The sequence below is a fragment of the Glarea lozoyensis genome, assembly GCF_000409485.1.
Source record: "Glarea lozoyensis ATCC 20868 chromosome Unknown GLAREA16, whole genome shotgun sequence".
Taxonomy (NCBI): Eukaryota; Fungi; Ascomycota; class Leotiomycetes; order Helotiales; family Helotiaceae; genus Glarea; species Glarea lozoyensis.
Window position 1 is genome coordinate 1,153,583 of NW_007360990.1, and position 17,903 is coordinate 1,171,485.

The 17,903-nt window shown below is 47.4% G+C and overlaps 4 protein-coding genes across 4 annotated transcripts; 3 read left to right on the forward strand and 1 right to left on the reverse strand.

Moving 5' to 3' along the window:
• Window positions 1–19: 19 nt before the first annotated feature.
• GLAREA_07644 (Protein kinase-like (PK-like)) lies at window positions 20–4,800 on the forward strand (the record flags this gene model as incomplete). The annotated part of the gene is made up of 2 exons (XM_008082331.1): window positions 20–230; window positions 278–4,800. 2 exons carry the CDS (start codon window positions 20–22, stop codon window positions 4,798–4,800), a joined length of 4,734 nt encoding a protein of 1,577 aa, XP_008080522.1.
• Window positions 4,801–5,161: 361 nt separating this feature from the next.
• On the forward strand, window positions 5,162–6,170 carry GLAREA_07645 (L; the record flags this gene model as incomplete). Its single annotated transcript, XM_008082332.1, has 5 exons — window positions 5,162–5,240; window positions 5,327–5,367; window positions 5,425–5,685; window positions 5,748–5,882; window positions 5,940–6,170. 5 exons carry the CDS (start codon window positions 5,162–5,164, stop codon window positions 6,168–6,170), a joined length of 747 nt encoding a protein of 248 aa, XP_008080523.1.
• A 225-nt stretch (window positions 6,171–6,395) lies between these two features.
• On the reverse strand, window positions 6,396–7,334 carry GLAREA_07646 (Histone-fold containing protein; the record flags this gene model as incomplete). The annotated part of the gene is made up of 4 exons (XM_008082333.1): window positions 6,396–6,799; window positions 6,995–7,085; window positions 7,136–7,221; window positions 7,271–7,334. The coding sequence occupies 4 exons, from the start codon at window positions 7,332–7,334 to the stop codon at window positions 6,396–6,398; spliced, it is 645 nt and encodes a 214-aa protein (XP_008080524.1).
• Window positions 7,335–8,337: 1,003 nt separating this feature from the next.
• GLAREA_07647 (Clc chloride channel) lies at window positions 8,338–17,861 on the forward strand (the record flags this gene model as incomplete). Its single annotated transcript, XM_008082334.1, has 16 exons — window positions 8,338–8,442; window positions 8,489–8,784; window positions 9,093–10,633; window positions 10,687–10,880; window positions 10,927–11,037; window positions 11,108–11,181; window positions 11,701–12,596; window positions 12,704–13,149; window positions 13,203–13,497; window positions 13,553–13,607; window positions 14,104–14,416; window positions 14,471–14,486; window positions 14,537–14,692; window positions 14,748–14,944; window positions 14,990–16,965; window positions 17,546–17,861. 16 exons carry the CDS (start codon window positions 8,338–8,340, stop codon window positions 17,859–17,861), a joined length of 6,987 nt encoding a protein of 2,328 aa, XP_008080525.1.
• Window positions 17,862–17,903: the final 42 nt, after the last annotated feature.

A 17,903-nucleotide genomic window follows, 5' to 3' on the forward strand; every position in this document is an offset into this window, starting at 1 on the left:
ACCCAGAGCTCCCAGCACGATGGGTCAAGGGTTCTCTCTCACTGCCCTTGCAGCGGGATCGGCTGGTATAGACGTACAAGAGTTAAATGATTTAGTGTACGAAAAGTCGATGGGAAATGCCCGATTCATGAAGAGTATTCGAGCTCGGCATCGTGATGGAGTGGTCCTGGTTAAAGTGATGGTGAAGCCATATCAGATGAAGCTAGAAAAGTATAAGCGGAAGATAATCAGTGCGTCTCTGTCTGTATGGCTGTTTCATAAAGCTAACATTTATTAGAGGAGAGGAAAGCCTTAGCTGACGTCCCCAATGCGCTTGCATATCAACGAGTCGTCGAAACAGACACAAACGGATACCTCGTACGACAGTTTTTACATAGCTCACTGTACGATCGCATAAGCACACGACCGTTCCTTGAGGATATTGAAAAGAAATGGGTAGCTTTCCAGCTTCTGTGCGCTTTACGAGACTGCCACGGCCGGGACATTTTTCATGGGGATATCAAGACAGAGAATACCTTGGTCACATCGTGGAACTGGCTATATCTGGCAGACTTCTCGTCATCATTCAAGCCTACATATATGCCATTGGACAATCCTGCGGAATATCACTACTTTTTTGCAACCTCTGCGAAACGAGGCCCCCAGACACAACCGTGTTATACGGCACCAGAACGTTTCGTTGCTTCCGGGAAAGAAGCAGACCCTGACGCTCCTATAACCTGGGCCATGGACATCTTCAGTGCCGGATGCGTGTTGGCGGAACTCTTTCTGGAAGGCCCTTTGCTCACTCTGGAGAGTTTGTTCCGATACCAACGGGGAGAGTTTGACGTCAAGACTCAACTAAGTCGAATTGTGGACAAGGATGTAAGAGACTTGATCGCGCACATGATCCAATTAGACCCCGAGAAGAGGTTTTCAGCAGAAGAATACCTCCAGTTCTGGGCGAAGAAGGTCTTTCCAGACTATTTTTACAGCTTTCTTCATCAGTATATGGGCCTTGTCACCGATCCATCATCAGGTAGAAATCCAATATCTGGGGCATCTGCGAATCTTGGAGAACCCGATGAACGAATTGACCGCGTGTGGTTGGATTTCGACAAAATCTCGTATTTTCTTGGCTATGGAGACGGAAACGAGAAAAGAACAAAATCAAATCGTGTCCCATCTGGCCATGGGCTGGACTTGTTCCCCGTACATCTCAACATTCCAAACAATGAGCATCCCCTTACCGTAATGGACTCGAAGAAGTCAGTAGATGATGGGACCCCTATATTTCTCGCGCTGGTGGTGGCCTCCCTGCGGAATACAGCTCGTTCAGCAGCTAAACTACGGGCCTGCGACTTGCTACTGGCATTTTCAGAGAGACTTACGGATGAAGCGAAACTTGACAGAGTCTTGCCACATTTTATTATGTTATTGTACGACCCTGCGGATGTTGTTAAGGTCGCCGCCATTCGATCTATGACCCAGCTATTGGCACTGGTAACTGTGGTTTCACCGATGAATGCACATGTTTTCCCGGAGTATATACTCCAAAATACACAAGAACTCCTTCATGGATCCAAGAAGAAGCCTAGACCGCTTGTTCGTGCAACTTATGCAGCTTGTTTAGGAAGCCTTGCTACGTCTGCATCTCGCTTCCTTGACATGGTTGCGACCCTGCGAGCTGACGGGTCTCTTCCAACCATCGATACAGAGACCGATGATGGCATCAAAAGCCATACGGGAGCACAAGGCTTGTTTGACAACACTCGCGCGGAGCTCATCATCGAATTAGAAGCGCATACAAAATCACTCATCACGGACCCAGATACTTCGGTGAAGCAGGCCTTTCTCGGCTCGGTTCCAGAGTTGTGCATGTTCTTCGGAACAGCAGACTCGAACGATATCATCTTGAGCCATTTAAATACCTATCTGAACGACCGAAACTGGATACTGAAGTGCGCTTTTTTTGAAACTATTGTAGGCGTGGCTACTTTTCTTGGTGGCACTAGCTTGGAAGAATTTATGCTACCACTAATGGTGCAAGCCCTCACTGATCCCGAAGAATTCGTGATCCAGAGGGTCCTGCATTCATTTGCGACCATGGCTGAGCTTGGCTTATTCTCACGGTCGAAAACATGGGAGCTTGTTGATGTGGTTGGCCGCTTTACTATGCACCCAAACATTTGGATCCGAGAGGCCGCAGCGATGTTCCTTTCTGCGTCAACACTCTTTCTTTCGATGGCTGATACCCAGTGTATTATCCTACCCCTAATCAGGCCTTATCTCAAGAATCCTCTTAGGGACCTCTCAGAACTCAGCATACTTGGCAGTCTAAAGAAGCCTTTCTCCCGCTCCTTACTCGACCTGTCCATCACTTGGGCGCTGAAGGTTGACCGAGGCATTTTCTGGAAACAAGCTACCAAACTACGCACCTTTTCTTTTGACTCGAACAACACCATTCCGACAATCTTGTCGAAAGACCTTGGCCCCCACGCATTGCAAAAGATCCCGAAGAATGAGGAGGATGAACAGTGGCTGAAAAAGCTTAGAAACATGGGTTTGACCTCGGAGGACGAGTTCAAGTTGCTATCTATGAGGGAGTACATTTGGAGATTGTCTGCGTCGAAGGCCCATGAACCTGCCAGCCAGACCTCGAATCTCAACAATATTATCAATCTACGCAAAATCGGCATCACACCACAGACAGTATTATTTGACGAGAAAGCGATGACCGAGGAGGTTGAGCAAGTTATCAAACGAGTGTTCAACGAAAGTAACAAGCCGCACACAATCGCGGATGCGCTACTAGATGCTTCAATGACAATTGATGACCCTATCGCGATTCGCCGCCGATCAGCATTCAATAGCCACCAGTCAAAGCGTAGCACCCGTGAGGGACTATCTCCGACAATGCCGGCTGGTCACGATAACGCTTCTCCTGTTTCTACGCCTGGAACCCCCCGAGAGACTCACAACACCACATCATCAAGGTTTCCTGGATCATCAAGGCCATCCAGGCCGAGCGTGACCCTTAACGGGAGTCGTAGACCCAGCGATGATGATACAAGTTCGGTCCCGGATACATTGTCGAGCCTCAACTCTAGGGATCACAATCACACTATTAATCATAGAACCAGCGCTATGGACTTGATAGGCCGAAAGGATTCCGCAAAGTCATCAAAGTCGTCGCCTGAAACGGCTACGAGTTCTACCAATGCTTTCGGTAAAGTAGAGGGGCCCTTCTCAAATGCCGGTGGCGACCCCTCAGCACTGGCATTGGCTAGAGGCATGGACAGTGGCACGAATGATCGGATTAAATTCAGAGGCGCTCACACATACACAGGCAACGATCCGAGCATTCTCAAGATGCTCGACGCCATGTATGTGGACAATTACCCAATGGATATCGCTGTATTCGGGCCAATAATTGCCCCATCCAGTCGATCTAAGGCTTTAAGTAGGAGTACCAGTCAGCCAGTCACCCAACCCTGGAAACCTGAAGGCATTCTAGTCACAACCTTTTCAGAGCACGTCGGTCCTTTACACCATATCTCTATTGCCCCCGACCACGTGTTTTTCCTTACTGGTGGAGACGACGCGTGTGTAAAAGTCTGGGATAGTGGTAGGCTGGAGCGCAACATAGCTCATAAGTCTAGGGCGACCCATAAACATGCTGTCGGCGCTCGAATCTCTGCTCTATGCTTTGTCGAGAACACTCACTCTTTCATCAGCTGCGCCAGCGATGGAACAATCAACGTAGTTCGAGTTGATTGCGTGCAACATAGCGGAGTGATGAGATATGGTAAGCTACGAGTAGTCCGGGAATATCAACTCCCAAAAGGTGAAATGGCGGTGTGGGCGACAAACTTCAAAGTGGAAACTAATTCGACGTTATTAATCGCCACAAATTTATCAAGGATTATAGCCATCGATTTGAGGACGATGGTAGTTCTATACACCATGGTGAATCCGGTTCACCATGGAACGCCTACTTGTTTTGTGGTTGATAAGAAAAGACAATGGCTGTTGCTTGGTACATCACATGGAGTATTAGATCTTTGGGATCTGCGATTCAGAGTTCGACTTAAGGCTTGGGGCGTGCCAGGCGCCACTTCCATATACAGAATTGAGTTACATCCAACGAAAGGCCGTGGGAGGTGGGTGTGTGTAGCGGGCGGAAGTGGACAAGGCGAAATCACCGTTTGGGATGTTGAGAAGACGCAGTGTAGAGAGGTATATCGAGCAATAGGCAGTCGCCAAAGTCCTAAAGGATACGAGCCATGGCCAGTAGATGAGGATCGCCCAGAAGGTATGTTAGGCCGCTTCGCGACTGCAATAGAGTCGACAGGGTCCAGCAATTCTGACCGTGGAGTTCGTGCGATGATCACTGGAACGGACAGCCATGACAATGGACGAGAATCTACGAAATTAGGCTTCATAGTTACGGGAGGCTCGGACAGGAAGGTTCGATTTTGGGATTTGGATCGCGTTGAGAATTCAATGGTTGTGAACGGTCTTGATATTGAAGAGAAAGTGCCTACATTTAGTTCAGCACATCCCACCCCAACCTTAACGCTCAGCACAGAATCAGCTGGACGCCCCAATCCAACAGCGCCGAATGCGGGTGCTAGCTCGAAGTCTTCAAGTACCAGATCCGTTAGTACCAAGCCTCCGAGATCTACCGTAATATCACTCCAGCAACAGCAACTCTTAAAGTCACATCTTGATTCGATTCTCGATGTCGCGTTATTAGAATCTCCATACGGCATGTTGATCTCAGTCGACCGGTCAGGGGTTGTATTTATATTTCAGTAGAATCGGTAATTTCTTGCACGCATTGAGGGGCGTTTGAGCTTCGGGGGATGCATTTATTGGTATTGGGCTTAGAAATTTTTGATTTAGTAGTTGCCAGAATGTAAATATCCTTGTGCTTGATGTCTAAATTGTGCCATAATGACAGCCATTTTTTCAGTCAATGAATTGGAAGTGTCCGAAAGGTACAGGAAGTTAGGCATATACCACTTTGGGACTAGCGCCGTAATGGTGGTTCAAACCACAACCACCTCGAAATTTATGGAGGGGGAACCTTTCAGCCTCGCCTGCCCACGACCACATACGACATCACAATCTATTCCCACCCCCAGTTTCCAAAAACACGAGGTACGATCGACTCAATATGAGGCTCACCGCAGAGCTCATTCAAAACTCCCTATCCTACCTCAATCCGCTCAATGAGCGCGAACTAGATCTCAGAGGTGCGTTGTATGAACTGAAAAGAACTGATACTACACTTTGAAAACGAGCTATGTTGATATTCAATTCCTATCTTTTTTGGGAGCAGGTCATAAAATTCCCGCGATTGAGAACTTGGGGGTTGCTGGCGTACGTCTTTACCCTTCGATCCCAAAATCTGGCTCTTGCTGACCATGTGCACTCAAGCCTCACGATGCGATCGACTTTACAGACAACGATATCCAGCTGCTAGGAAATTTCCCACTCTCACCTAGGCTGTGCACCCTCCTTCTTGCGCGGAATCGTGTCACCAGTATCCAGCCCTCCCTTGCGAATTCATTGCCGAACTTGACGACATTGGTACTCGCTGCCAACAACATCAACGAGCTTGCGGATTTAGATGTCCTGTCAGGGTTTGCGAGGCTGATGCATCTGGTGTTGATGGAGAATCCCGTCTCGAGAAAGGATGTGCGTGTCTCGGCTTGTGTCATTTGTAGAACGAAAATGTCCGGGTTGCTAATGTTTGGTAGCATTATCGGAGTTGGGTTATTTGGAGGTGTCCTACTGTTAGATTTCTGGACTACAAGAAGGTCAAGGACTTAGAGAGGCAAAAGGCAAAAGATCTGTTTGGAACCATCCAAGAACCATCAGTGCTGGCTTCAAAGGTACACGTTGAAATTTTACTCGAAATAAGAATAACAAGTAAGCTAACTTCAAGTCAGATCATGGGTGTTAAATCAAAAACATTCGATACGCCATCAGCGAACGGTATTGCGGCAGCCTCGACATCAAAGAATTATCGAGTAAAGCTCACAGATAAAGAGCGGAAGAAGGTGGAGGAGCTGATTCGTAACGCGAAGAGCTTACAGGATATCCAACGTTTAGAAAAGGAGCTGAACGAGGGACGGGTACCTGCCGCGGCACAAGGCGCTGACGATGCAATGGAAGAGTGAACATGGCATACATATGAATTTCGGCGTTATCAGTGGTGAAAAAAGTATCAGGCGTTTCAGAATTTGGAGAGGACATAACATCGCTCGGTGAAAATTTGTGCTATACTAGTGGTATAGAAGAGTATTGTAGTATAATTTCACACCAGATCTACTATTACTCGTCCTTTATTATTATAGTATGGCCAGCCGATGCCAAAACAATCGACCAGGAAATGAGCTCGATGTTCAGCTCATTTCAATATCCTGCAAGCTCTCGTCGCCATTGACACTCGAACCTCTCCGAAGATTTTCTAGTTCCAGCTGCTTATTTGGATCCTCCTCCCTGTCTTCTGCCGCCCTGTCGTCTTGTTCGTTTCCATTCATGACAGCGTCAATCGCACCACCATTGCCACTTCCAGATGAAGCACCATTGCTTCCAACAACGCCATTCAAAACCTCGTTTCCGTTGGGTCCAAAAGGCGATACATATGGGCCTGTTGTGTTGGCTGTGTGGGCTGCTATGTTTGCTGATGTGTTGCCTGCTCCCGATGAGGTTAGTGCTTTACTTGTTTTGATGGTTTTGAAGGGCACAGTCCGTGGAACCACATCAACTAGGAACTCCAGATTATCAAGGCGTGCTACTGCATTTGCTATAAACTTGTTAGTAGGATTCAGGGGATGTAGTTATCAAGGGATGTAAAAACGCTGTGAAATAAAAATCTGGTGATTAAGTGAGGGCAAAGGTAACAAATTGACCCCTACTTGATCGTGGCCCCCTTTATCTCGGCTAGCCAGGACGGACTCGAGAGGGTATTGTATAAGAGCACGTTGAGAGTATAACATACCAAGATCGCGATACTGGATATTACGTCGAGGTTTACGTTCTGATTTGACAACAGTATGGCCTTGTTCTGCTAGATATTGAATGAACATTTCCTTTGGAATGTTTAGTCATTGCCATGTGTAGCCACCCCTTTCAGACTTACAGTTGCTACTGCAATAGTGAACGCAGCATTCATCGCGCAAAGCTGAATCTCGGCGTCGAGCATGATCATTTTCTTGACGCGTGATACTACAGGTTATAAGTGAAAGCTTACCGAGCGGGAATCCGATACGCTTACGAGGTAATTGAGTGGTGCCCGTGGGTTCTCGCTGAGGAGGAATTGCAGTGTTGTTGTAAGGCATGATTTCGCTCGTGGAAAGAGCTTGACGATAATGAATTATTGAAGAACACAAAGTCAAAATACCCAGCTCATTGACCAAACACAAAGTATGCAAGAAGAGTCTCGGATTTCCTTCCTGTTTAAGTTGTCAGTTACTGCCAGCGGATCATGCTTCTTTTTTTTTGGAGAGGAGAAAAAGAGTTGATGTGGAAAGTACAACTGTTAAAGCGACGTGCGTAGCCGTTTGAGTCAACCCGTTGAGGCCGGACGTCAAACAAAAGAAGCGAGAATACAGGGAAACACGTCCACTCCTCAGAGCTAGATGATTATCGCAAGAGACAGGAAATTGAAGCAAGGAATTCTGCACTAAGACGGCCGAAGTGTGGTGTATTGCTTTGATACTTTTGGAGTATTTAAATATGGAATACGTTGTAACGAGCCCAGGACGATTCGGCACTGGACGAGAACCCAGACCTGAAATGTTTAATGAAATCATCCACTTAATCCTCAATGAAAACGACACGTACCTCGAATCTCTTGATATTATGAATCGCACACGGTGGTGAGACGTACGAAAATTGACGGGCTTGCGACAAGTAAAACCGTAAAACGCGAAGCACGAAGCGGAAGTGGTAAAGAATACCTGTCACGTGGCTAGCCTGGTTTCAATATCCAGGGGTCTCGTTCACCCATTCCTCTGTACAGTATACAGTTTGACGAACGACGAGATTCTTTTTGTTTTAAACAGTAACCAGTAGTCTGCGTAATGGTTCTCTCCATACCTGTATATCCTTCTCACGACGCCTGACGACAATAATGAAATCAATTATCGGTACTTCAAAATAGTGGATCCTCCGTCGTGTCTGACTGCCGAAAACACCCCAACCTCCACATGCAGTGACAAGCCTCCAACGGACGTATTATCCATTCCCGGAGGAACCTTTTCGAGGAGCTCCAAGCTGTCAGCGAGCTCTATAATACAACGTCTTGCATTGCAGTCTTCCGGACTAAAACAGATCGGTATCATGCCACCTAAATCATCGAAAGCGGTTGTTGCTTCTGCTGGCTCAAGCTCTGGGCCCGACAGAAGCATCCGTATGTTGCATGACTTGATAGGTAGGGCGTGGTCGGTAGGTTGGAACGAAAACACCGGTGCTACTATTCTGACCCCAATAGAATTTTACGATACTTTCAAAAGCTTCCCCGGAACTCAAGCCAGTTTGTGACCAGATCCTATCCATGATTGGTGCTCTACACACCATAGACGAGCACAGAGAAAAGGGAGAGATCTCTGATGAAAACAAAAAAACGCTTCGGGACGTTGGCTTTTGGCTCAATGGACTGTTTTCCGATTTGGAAGCTGAATTAGCAGACTTGAGAGAAGGTCATAGCCACGAGGGCTTCGCTCCGATCGCGGAGAAGCAATTGGATCCGAACAGCCAACTCCAGGCGTTCAACGATCTCATCAGGCGGTATGTTATTATTGTGATTTCTTAAAGTGTCAACGGCCCTAGCTACGAAGTTTGGGAAAGCGTTTTTACGTGGCTAGCTTGAGTTAATCCTCCCCTCAGCTCAATCATCAGCGTTATTGAGGTTGTCTGGGTATTCAGAATTGCAGGCGATACAGTTGACTCTGTTGAGCATCTCGTATGATTGATTGGGCTGATATTCCTTCTTTTGTACGATGATGTATACCCCGTGCTTGAACCTCATGGCGCCCCCTTCCATCTTTGAATGCATGTAGTAGAAGTCACAATAGCCCTATACTTATTCTAAACAGGGATCGACAATATAAAATATGGAATGCTCTTGAAGAAATTCATGGAGATGATCCGCCAGAGTCATACACCTCGGTGGCATCAAACTGGACTTTCTTAGAACTTCAGATGCGCGGCTTTTCCAAGGACCTTCTTCAAGAAGAATTTTTCTTCATCAACGATTGGTTTAAAGGCAGAAAAGACGACAGTCGCGAGGAGGGTACTAATGTACCTCTCACCACCGAGGCAGACGTAGAGAATGATCTTCCGGATTATACGCCCGGAAGCCCACGAGACCCAATCAAAGAAAAAATGAGGGATCTTGACTCAACGACACAGAATATGTCGTTCGGCGCGCCATCTGGCGAAGCTGCATTTATCGCCAAAGCAGATCCTCCGCCTTACACATTTGATGAAGGGACTGAAGAGTCGGTCGGTGATGCAGAGTGGTCTCATTACATGCAGAAAGCGACTGATTTGGAGATGGATATCCGAAGGGCACAGAAAGATAGCCACCAGGAGCTAGCTTCGAATCCCCTGTCTTGGCTACCTCCAGCTCAGCAGGAGTTCTACAAGGGTTCAAAAGAAGTTGTTGACATGATGGACAAGGACTCCTTCACAGTTATGGCATATGAAACTGCGCCTAGATGTATGGAGGCCGTTGATCGGCTTACTCTACTATTTAATGTCTCGTTCGATCGTAAGCTGGCAGACTCTGGCTGGGAAGTTGTTGACGAAGGTCTCCGATCTTTGAAGGTCTTAGCATCTGCGCTGTTGCAGTTCACGCAGTTGGAAAATCAACATAAATCTCTGGTAGAAAGATTCAGTGATATGGATTTTCTGCAGTTCGAATACACCACAGCAGTGACAATGAACCCCGATATCCTGTTTCCTCATCGAGAGTTTGATATGGTACAGAAGAGTTACTACAGACTTCTCACTTTTATCATGGGATATCTTGAGGCCATGTCAGTAGTGTTCCCTGGCCGGACATGTATAGCTGCTTCAAAGGATGTCCTGGAGTCTTCATGGAAAGAGCTCAAGATGGATTCTCGCATAGCTTGGGTAGAGAAGCAATTAGCTAGTTGGAACGCAGTCGATAAGGCATTGCTATATTGTAGAGAATGGCACAGACTGCATTCAACACTCAGAGTTCAGGCTTTAGCGGTCTTGAAGCAGTGGGCTCAATCGGAAAAGATTCTCTCTGGCGCCGAGAGATTCGATGAAGTGGAAATTACAGTAATCGCTGCTGCTGCATTATCTCGCTCAAGTTTTAGGATACCTACACCATTTGCGAAGATTGTCTACTATGGTCCAAATCGATTCGGGGGAGCAATGCGGATCTCAGAACACAAGACTGAGGTTTCACAAAAGACGCAAAACCCAATCTGGAACAAGACTTTTTCGTTAAAAATACAGCCTAATTCCAAGTTCATTGATATCGAGGTATTTGACAAAATTGCTGGTATGGACAAACAACTTGCCACCGTCAGAATGGCATTCTCCTTCATTCCAGGAGTTGAAGCAAACCTACTGGACAGAAGTCTAGTGTATGGCTATGATGGTAAGATAGGCCCGATTTCAAGTCATCTACTCAATATGCTGAATAATTTCCAGAGGAAGTGGAATTGCCGATGACGGAATTGGATGGCAAAGGCAGGGAACGTGACCCTCCCGTCATAAGATTGCGGTTGAAGTGGCCCGGTCGAGTAGCCGTATTAGAGGAGCAACGACTTCCTATCCAACCTCCTGGCAAGATGTTCAGAGCCGAAATTGCCGGTATTCCATACACCCCAGAAGAAAGAGAGAATGTAAGATCCGGAAGACCCCCTCGGCGAAACAGTAATGCACGGATAGGCAGTGTGTCGCAGTAGTGACAGGCACTTGGGACCACCTGGCAAACTTCTACGTCGTGAACGTGTTGTGACTGGGAGTGCTACTTATATGGCGGACAAGAGAAGCAAGAATGTGAAAACCCCCGAGGCGTTTCAGAGAATTCTATATTTCTTGCTTCTTGGCTAACTGGTATAGCAAGTAGATGCAACCCGCAGGTGACGGAACCTATGTCCTAGGAGCACTGGTGATATCTCTTGAAAAACACAGGGATCTTTAGTAAGTTCGCTTCCGGATATAAAATAGCACTTCTTAACCACTCTTAACGTAATGCTTACGCATAGATGTATGTATTCTTTTCACCCTTCATTCTCTTCTGTACCGATGATACCTGATCATTGGCGTAATTCACAAGCGACTCACATATAATAGAAGCGACTCGCTGGCCTACAAAAAACTTGTATGCTCGATTGTTACATCCCAGATCATAAGCAGCGTCGGCCAAGTCTTGTCGTGAGGGGTACAAAGTGACTCGCTTCGGGATGAACCGAACAGTCGACCCCAAGTTTGAAGCTCCCCACCATTGGCCACAATCGATCGACATTACATTGTCCGCCGCCGCTATCCCCAGCACAAGTCAACTGAATGCGGAGAACCTCGTAGCACGAACTCGTTCATCCGCAACTTCGGGAGACTTGACCAAATTATTTAGCCTAAATCGTTTGTTATAACAAAGGAATTGTATCCGACGGCGAGAATGATTCTCAAAGACCTCTGGTATAGCTAATTTTCGATCAGTGCTACCCTTATGATGTATCTCCATTGGCTTACCATTATCTCAGTTGTCCTCGGACATGTATCAGCTCAGAACTCGACTTACCAAAACCCAATCCTGCCAGGATTTCATCCTGATCCAAGCTGTATCTTTGTCTCTGACTTCAACAATACCTACTTTTGCGCCTCGTCTAGTTTCTTGGTGTTTCCAGGAGTACCAATCCACACTTCATCTGATCTCAGAGAATTCAAACTGATCAGTAATGCTCTCAACCGCCCATCACAACTTCCCGGTCTCAACACTACCAAGCGAGCAACAAGTGGAATATGGGCACCTACAATGCGGTACCGCAATGGTACGTTTTATGTAGTCACTACACATGTATATGACGATCTCCCAAAGAATGCTACAAATCGCTTCGACAATCTTATATTCACAACCACCAACCCTTTCAATGACTCGGCATGGTCAGACCCAGTCCACTTCGGATTTCAGGGCTATGATACTAGTCCATTCTGGGATGATGATGGTCAAGTCTATATTACTGGCACATACGCATGGGAAGTGCGTCCCGGCATTCAGATGTTTACTATCGACCTCAAAACTGGAGCTAGTGGCCCAGTCCATAACATATGGAACGGTACCGGTGCATCTGCCCCGGAGGGTCCGCACATCTATAAAAAGGATACCTTTTACTACCTCTTAATTGCAGAAGGTGGTACTGGTTCAGGACATATGGTGACGATGGCTCGTGCGAAGAACATCAGCGGCCCTTACGAATCTTACCAGCAAAATCCGGTACTTACCAACGGGGGTGAGGGTTTTTTGTTCCAGAATTTGGGTCATGCGGACTTATTTCAAGATGAGCGACATAAGTGGTGGGCCGTTGCTCTTAGCGTTAGGCAAGCACCTGATGGAAGTGAGTTTTAGGCCTTCTCTTATTTGATCATTATTATGCTTTTACTCTGGCAAACTCAAAGGTCTCCCTGATTGCTTTAGTCACTTGCTAACCTAGTTTTCATCTAGGCTATCCCATGGGACGTGAAACGGTCATGACGCCAGTGTCGTGGCCCACGAATGAGTGGCCAGTTTTCGATCAAGTAACCGGTGATATGGAGGGATGGCATTTAGAATCTGAAGCCGTGGTTGAGGGTGGAGAAGGCAGTCTCGTTGATTCGAACTTTCACAGCAATTTCCAAGCTGGCTATGAGCTTGGGCCAGAGTTTGTACACTGGAGATTTCCCGTGGTTGGTAATTATGCAGTGAGCCCAAAGGGTCACAATTACTCTCTGGAGTTGCAAAGTAGTTTTGCCAACCTCACCGGGCGCGATGGGAGATCTGCTGAGCCTCTAGGTCAAACGTTCATTTCTCGGCGTCAGACTTATTCGTATTTCGAATTCAAGGTCGATATTGATATTTCAGGGGTGAAAGGCGAGGAATGGGAGACTAGTGTTAGTGTATTCTTGGACCAGGTATGCACTCAGCTCACCATTTCCTAAAAGTGTAGGAGCTAATGTTGTTATAGTTACATCATTACGACTTAGGGGTTGTAATGATTTATCAAAACGCTACGGCTGCAACTCCCGCAGGTCTGTTTCCCTACTTCAGGGTCCGCGGCATAACCACAGTTCCAGCCTTTGTATCGCCAACTATTGCACAAATTCCGGTCCCGAAACGCTGGAGGACCAAGAGTTTGAGTTTTGGGATTGAGGCGACGAGTCTTACGCACTACGCTATGAGTGTTGCTCCTACTGGTGAGGAAAAGGAAAGAATCATTGTAGGATATGCAAATGGTTTGGGTCTGACTTGGGGCTTTACTGGTAAGTCAAAATTTTGCTGGTTTCGTGTACAAGAGTTCACTAATAGTGTCCACAGGTGCATTGTTGGGTGTCTATGCTACTACTAATGGGGCACAAGGAAACTTCTCTGCGTATGTCACCGACTGGAAGTATGAAGGTAAAAGGCAGATTACTTCCTTGTGAGGCACCGGTCTCAGCTACCAGAAGCTTCGAAATAGGCCTGATACCCAACTCTGTATTGCTTTGGATTGGACGGCGAACCACAGGGAATTAATTCGATATAATAAGATATGTTGCTGTAATGCTGGGCTGAGAAGACATCAAGCGTAGCATCCAAGCCAGTAGAGCGAAAAGGAGAAGAACAAGGGGTATTTGATGCCAAAAGTTTGAAACCCTTAAGACCATAGAAGCCGCATAAAATCAGGGCTGAGCGAACTTATAGACTATAGTCAGCGCTGTCCAAAGCAGTAGATGATAGGCTGTGATACGAGAATTGATATATGTAAAACAATGGATCGAAAATTAACCATGACACAAGCTCTTTCTGTACCACTCTTCTCGACATACTCCATACGGTGTTTGACATATATTATAGATCTCTTGCGAATTTCCTCTAATTTTCAATAGAAGCAATCTGGTTGGTCACGTGCAATACCCTTGGGAGACAAGGGGCTCTGAAGCTGTTAGCTGCCGCGCGAGATGTCATCTCGAACATGAATCCGCCAACAAACCCACCACCCCTCTCCAGAATGTATACAAGGTCATGAACTCTCGATCATCTTCTATACATGTTCCCCGGCCTAGCTCTCTCAGACGCCCTTCAGTGACCTCTCGTTTATCGTTCGCAATATCGAATGCCGAGCAAGGCGAGGCTAATGCTGCTGTATCAAGTACGGAACACCAGATTGTCGAGGAAATTGACGAAATCAAGCGTTATGAAGTATGTGATGCACAGTCCTGCTCAGTATTCGGAACTGTGCTAACGTAGATCTAGGACTTTACGACTATAGGTAAACTGAGCGCATCGCAGCCTCAAAAGACACGCATTGACAACAACTAGACTGGGTACAGGACGCTGCCAAAGAACAAGCGCGAAGAAAAGTACAACGAATAGAGACGGCAGGCTTTTTTGAACGAGGAGGACGTGCCGGATGGCGATTTCGAGTCTGGGAATCATATGAAGCGGCGCAAGGATGGATAGTTCTTACTCTAATTGGTGCGTAGACCACAAACGCTTCTAGGATCACGAATGGATTCTAACGAGGAAACAGGCGCGGCGATTGGCATCAACGCGGCGTTTTTGAATATAATTACAGAATGGCTTTCTGACATAAAGCTGGGATACTGTGATACGGCGTTCTACCTTAATGAGAACTTTTGTTGTTGGGGGGAAGACACAGGGTGTGATAATTGGCATCGATGGAGCTCCTTTGCGCCAGTCAATTACTTTTTGTATATTATGTTTGCTGTAGGTATACATGTATCTCTGTTATATCACGGCTAACTTTTATAGACTATATTCGCCCTTACCTCAGCGAGCCTAGTGAAGCTATTTGCGCCTTATGCCGCCGGCTCTGGAATATCCGAGATCAAATGTATCATTGCAGGCTTCGTGATGAAGGGTTTTTTGGGTTTCTGGACGTTGGTCATCAAATCGGTGGCTCTCCCTCTAGCCATTGCCTCTGGACTATCTGTAGGAAAGGAAGGCCCAAGTGTGCATTACGCTGTTTGTACAGGCAATGTCATATCAAGGCTGTTTGAGAAATACAAGCGGAACGCCGCCAAGACACGCGAGATATTGAGTGCATGTGCAGCAGCAGGAGTAGCTGTCGCCTTTGGTAGCCCTATCGGCGGTGTTCTTTTCTCGCTCGAGGAGATGTCATCTTACTTTCCTCTGAAGACAATGTGGCGAAGCTATTTTTGCGCGTTGGTTGCAACGGCAGTATTGGCCTTGATGAACCCCTTTCGCACCGGACAGCTTGTCATGTTTCAAGTCCGATATGATCGGTCATGGCATTTTTTCGAAGTTGTCTTTTACATTATTATTGGTATCTTTGGGGGACTTTATGGTGCCTTTGTTATCAAATGGAACCTAAGAGCACAAGCATTCCGAAAGAAGTACTTGACAAAGTATGCCCTTCTCGAAGCCACATTGCTAGCAACGGGAACAGCCATCATATGCTATCCCAACATGTTCCTTAGAATTGATATGACGGAAAGTATGGAAATATTGTTTCTGGAATGCGAGGGAGCCGAAGATTACAACGGGATTTGCGAACGGGAGAATCGTTGGCGGATGGTGCTCTCCTTGACTCTTGCTACTATCATTCGAACATTTCTAGTCATCATCTCTTATGGCTGCAAAGTGCCCGCGGGTATTTTTGTGCCGTCCATGGCAATCGGCGCCTCCTTTGGCAGAACAATCGGGATCCTGGTCCAAGCACTTCATGATGCGTATCCGACATCTCAGTTCTTTGCGGCATGCGAGCCAGACGTGCCATGCATTACTCCTGGCACATACGCATTTCTAGGCGCCGCTGCTTCGCTGAGTGGCATCATGCATATTACCGTTTCAGTCGTTGTTATTATGTTTGAGCTGACGGGAGCCCTCACATATATTTTACCCACCATGATTGTGGTTGGCGTGACCAAAGCTGTGAGCGAGCTCTTTGGCAAGGGCGGTATCGCTGACCGAATGATTTGGTTCAACGGCTTTCCGTTCTTGGACAACAAGGAAGAGCACACCTTTGGAGTTCCTGTGTCACAAGTCATGACAAGCGACGTTATGGCGTTACCTGCTACCGGCCTCACGATGAAGAACGTAGAGCAGTTGCTTAAGGAAGATAGATACCAAGGGTTCCCTATTATCGAGAACGCAAGTTCAAAGGTGCTTGTTGGATACATTGGACGGACTGAGTTACGATACGCCATCGACCGACTGAAGAAGGACCGGTCTATCAACCCAACCGCAAAGTGCCTTTTTGCTCCCCCTGCGTCGCTTAATCCACAGACGCCGACATCTCCATATCCTCCCACGACATTCGAAGGCATGGCTTCAGGCACCGTGGATTTCAGTCGATTTATTGATGCAACCCCTGTCACCGTCCACCCTCGTCTACCCTTGGAGACTGTCATGGAACTGTTCCGCAAGATTGGTCCCCGGGTGATTCTGATCGAATACCACGGGAAACTTACAGGTCTTGTCACGGTTAAAGATTGTCTGAAGTATCAGTTCAAGGTTGAGGCCAGTGAGAATCCTCGTGACGACGGACATCTTGTTGAGAGCCAGGAACGATTGTGGGGGGTGTTTAAGAAGAGTGCGCTTTGGGTGAGTGACCGCTTACAACATGTTAGTCAGGGTCGGATACGGATTGGTGGGAGTTTTGAAGGACTCCCTCGCAGCCCAGCACGAGGAGGTCATGCACCATCCAGTCATATGATGGATGGAACTGAGGACGGCGAGGACGATGGCGTAGAGCTAGAAGACCGGTAGGATATACCACCGAATTGGATTCGTTGCATCTTTCCCGACCGGCGGATCGCCATTAGCTGTTTGTGGAGCGACTTCGCCTTATTCATTCGTGCATTTACATTAACTCGCTGTGATCATTTTCCTTTCCAAATCTGTGAATTGGTTCAGCCGGTACTTCAGGCTATGATTAAAGGGACAGTCACGTCCTGAAGGTCTAGGCGGTATGTTCTCATCATACGTGGGTCATGACAAACAAGATGGTGAATTTTAGCTGACGCAAAATCCTAGGTCATTTTGCCATACTGTGAATCAAAGAGGAATTCAAAGTGTGATTTAGACTGTTGCGGGTCGCTTGGCGATGGGAATGAGTTGAATACCAACAAACCATTGTCAGTCAAGCCGAGTTGTTTCACATTAATGTCACGTATGCTTAAGAGGTGGTACTGGGAGCGGTTATAGAAGGTCGCATCTTCCCCTGGCATTGGTCTTTTCTGAGTTTTCTCCAACAAACTCATCATCACACACACAACACACAGCCCATTCTGCGCATACTCGCGGTCATCCTTGATCGCGTCGATCAGCTGACGAGCAATACAGTACTGCTTACTTCCAGCTTACGGCGTACTCGCAACACCAACCCAACCACTGCCCCACGGAGCAGTCGGACCTTGCAGCCAACCCACCTGGGTGCTATCCTGGACGCTTAACCACTCGATCTGGCGACAGCCGACCATCTCGGAACCCCAACATCGTCTGGTCTGTGACTGCACCGGCGCTGGCAGGGCTCTTGCAGGCTCCGAGGCTCGCCGCCATTTATCCGCGCTCCTTCGACTCCCCACGCCCCCGGGACAGCCCCGAACCCACCCCCCTGAACCCCGCCTCGACAGGCACTCGCAGGCACTCGCACGCCTGACCGGGACCCCGCAGCCGCCTGCAACAGGGGCTCGACAGCCGC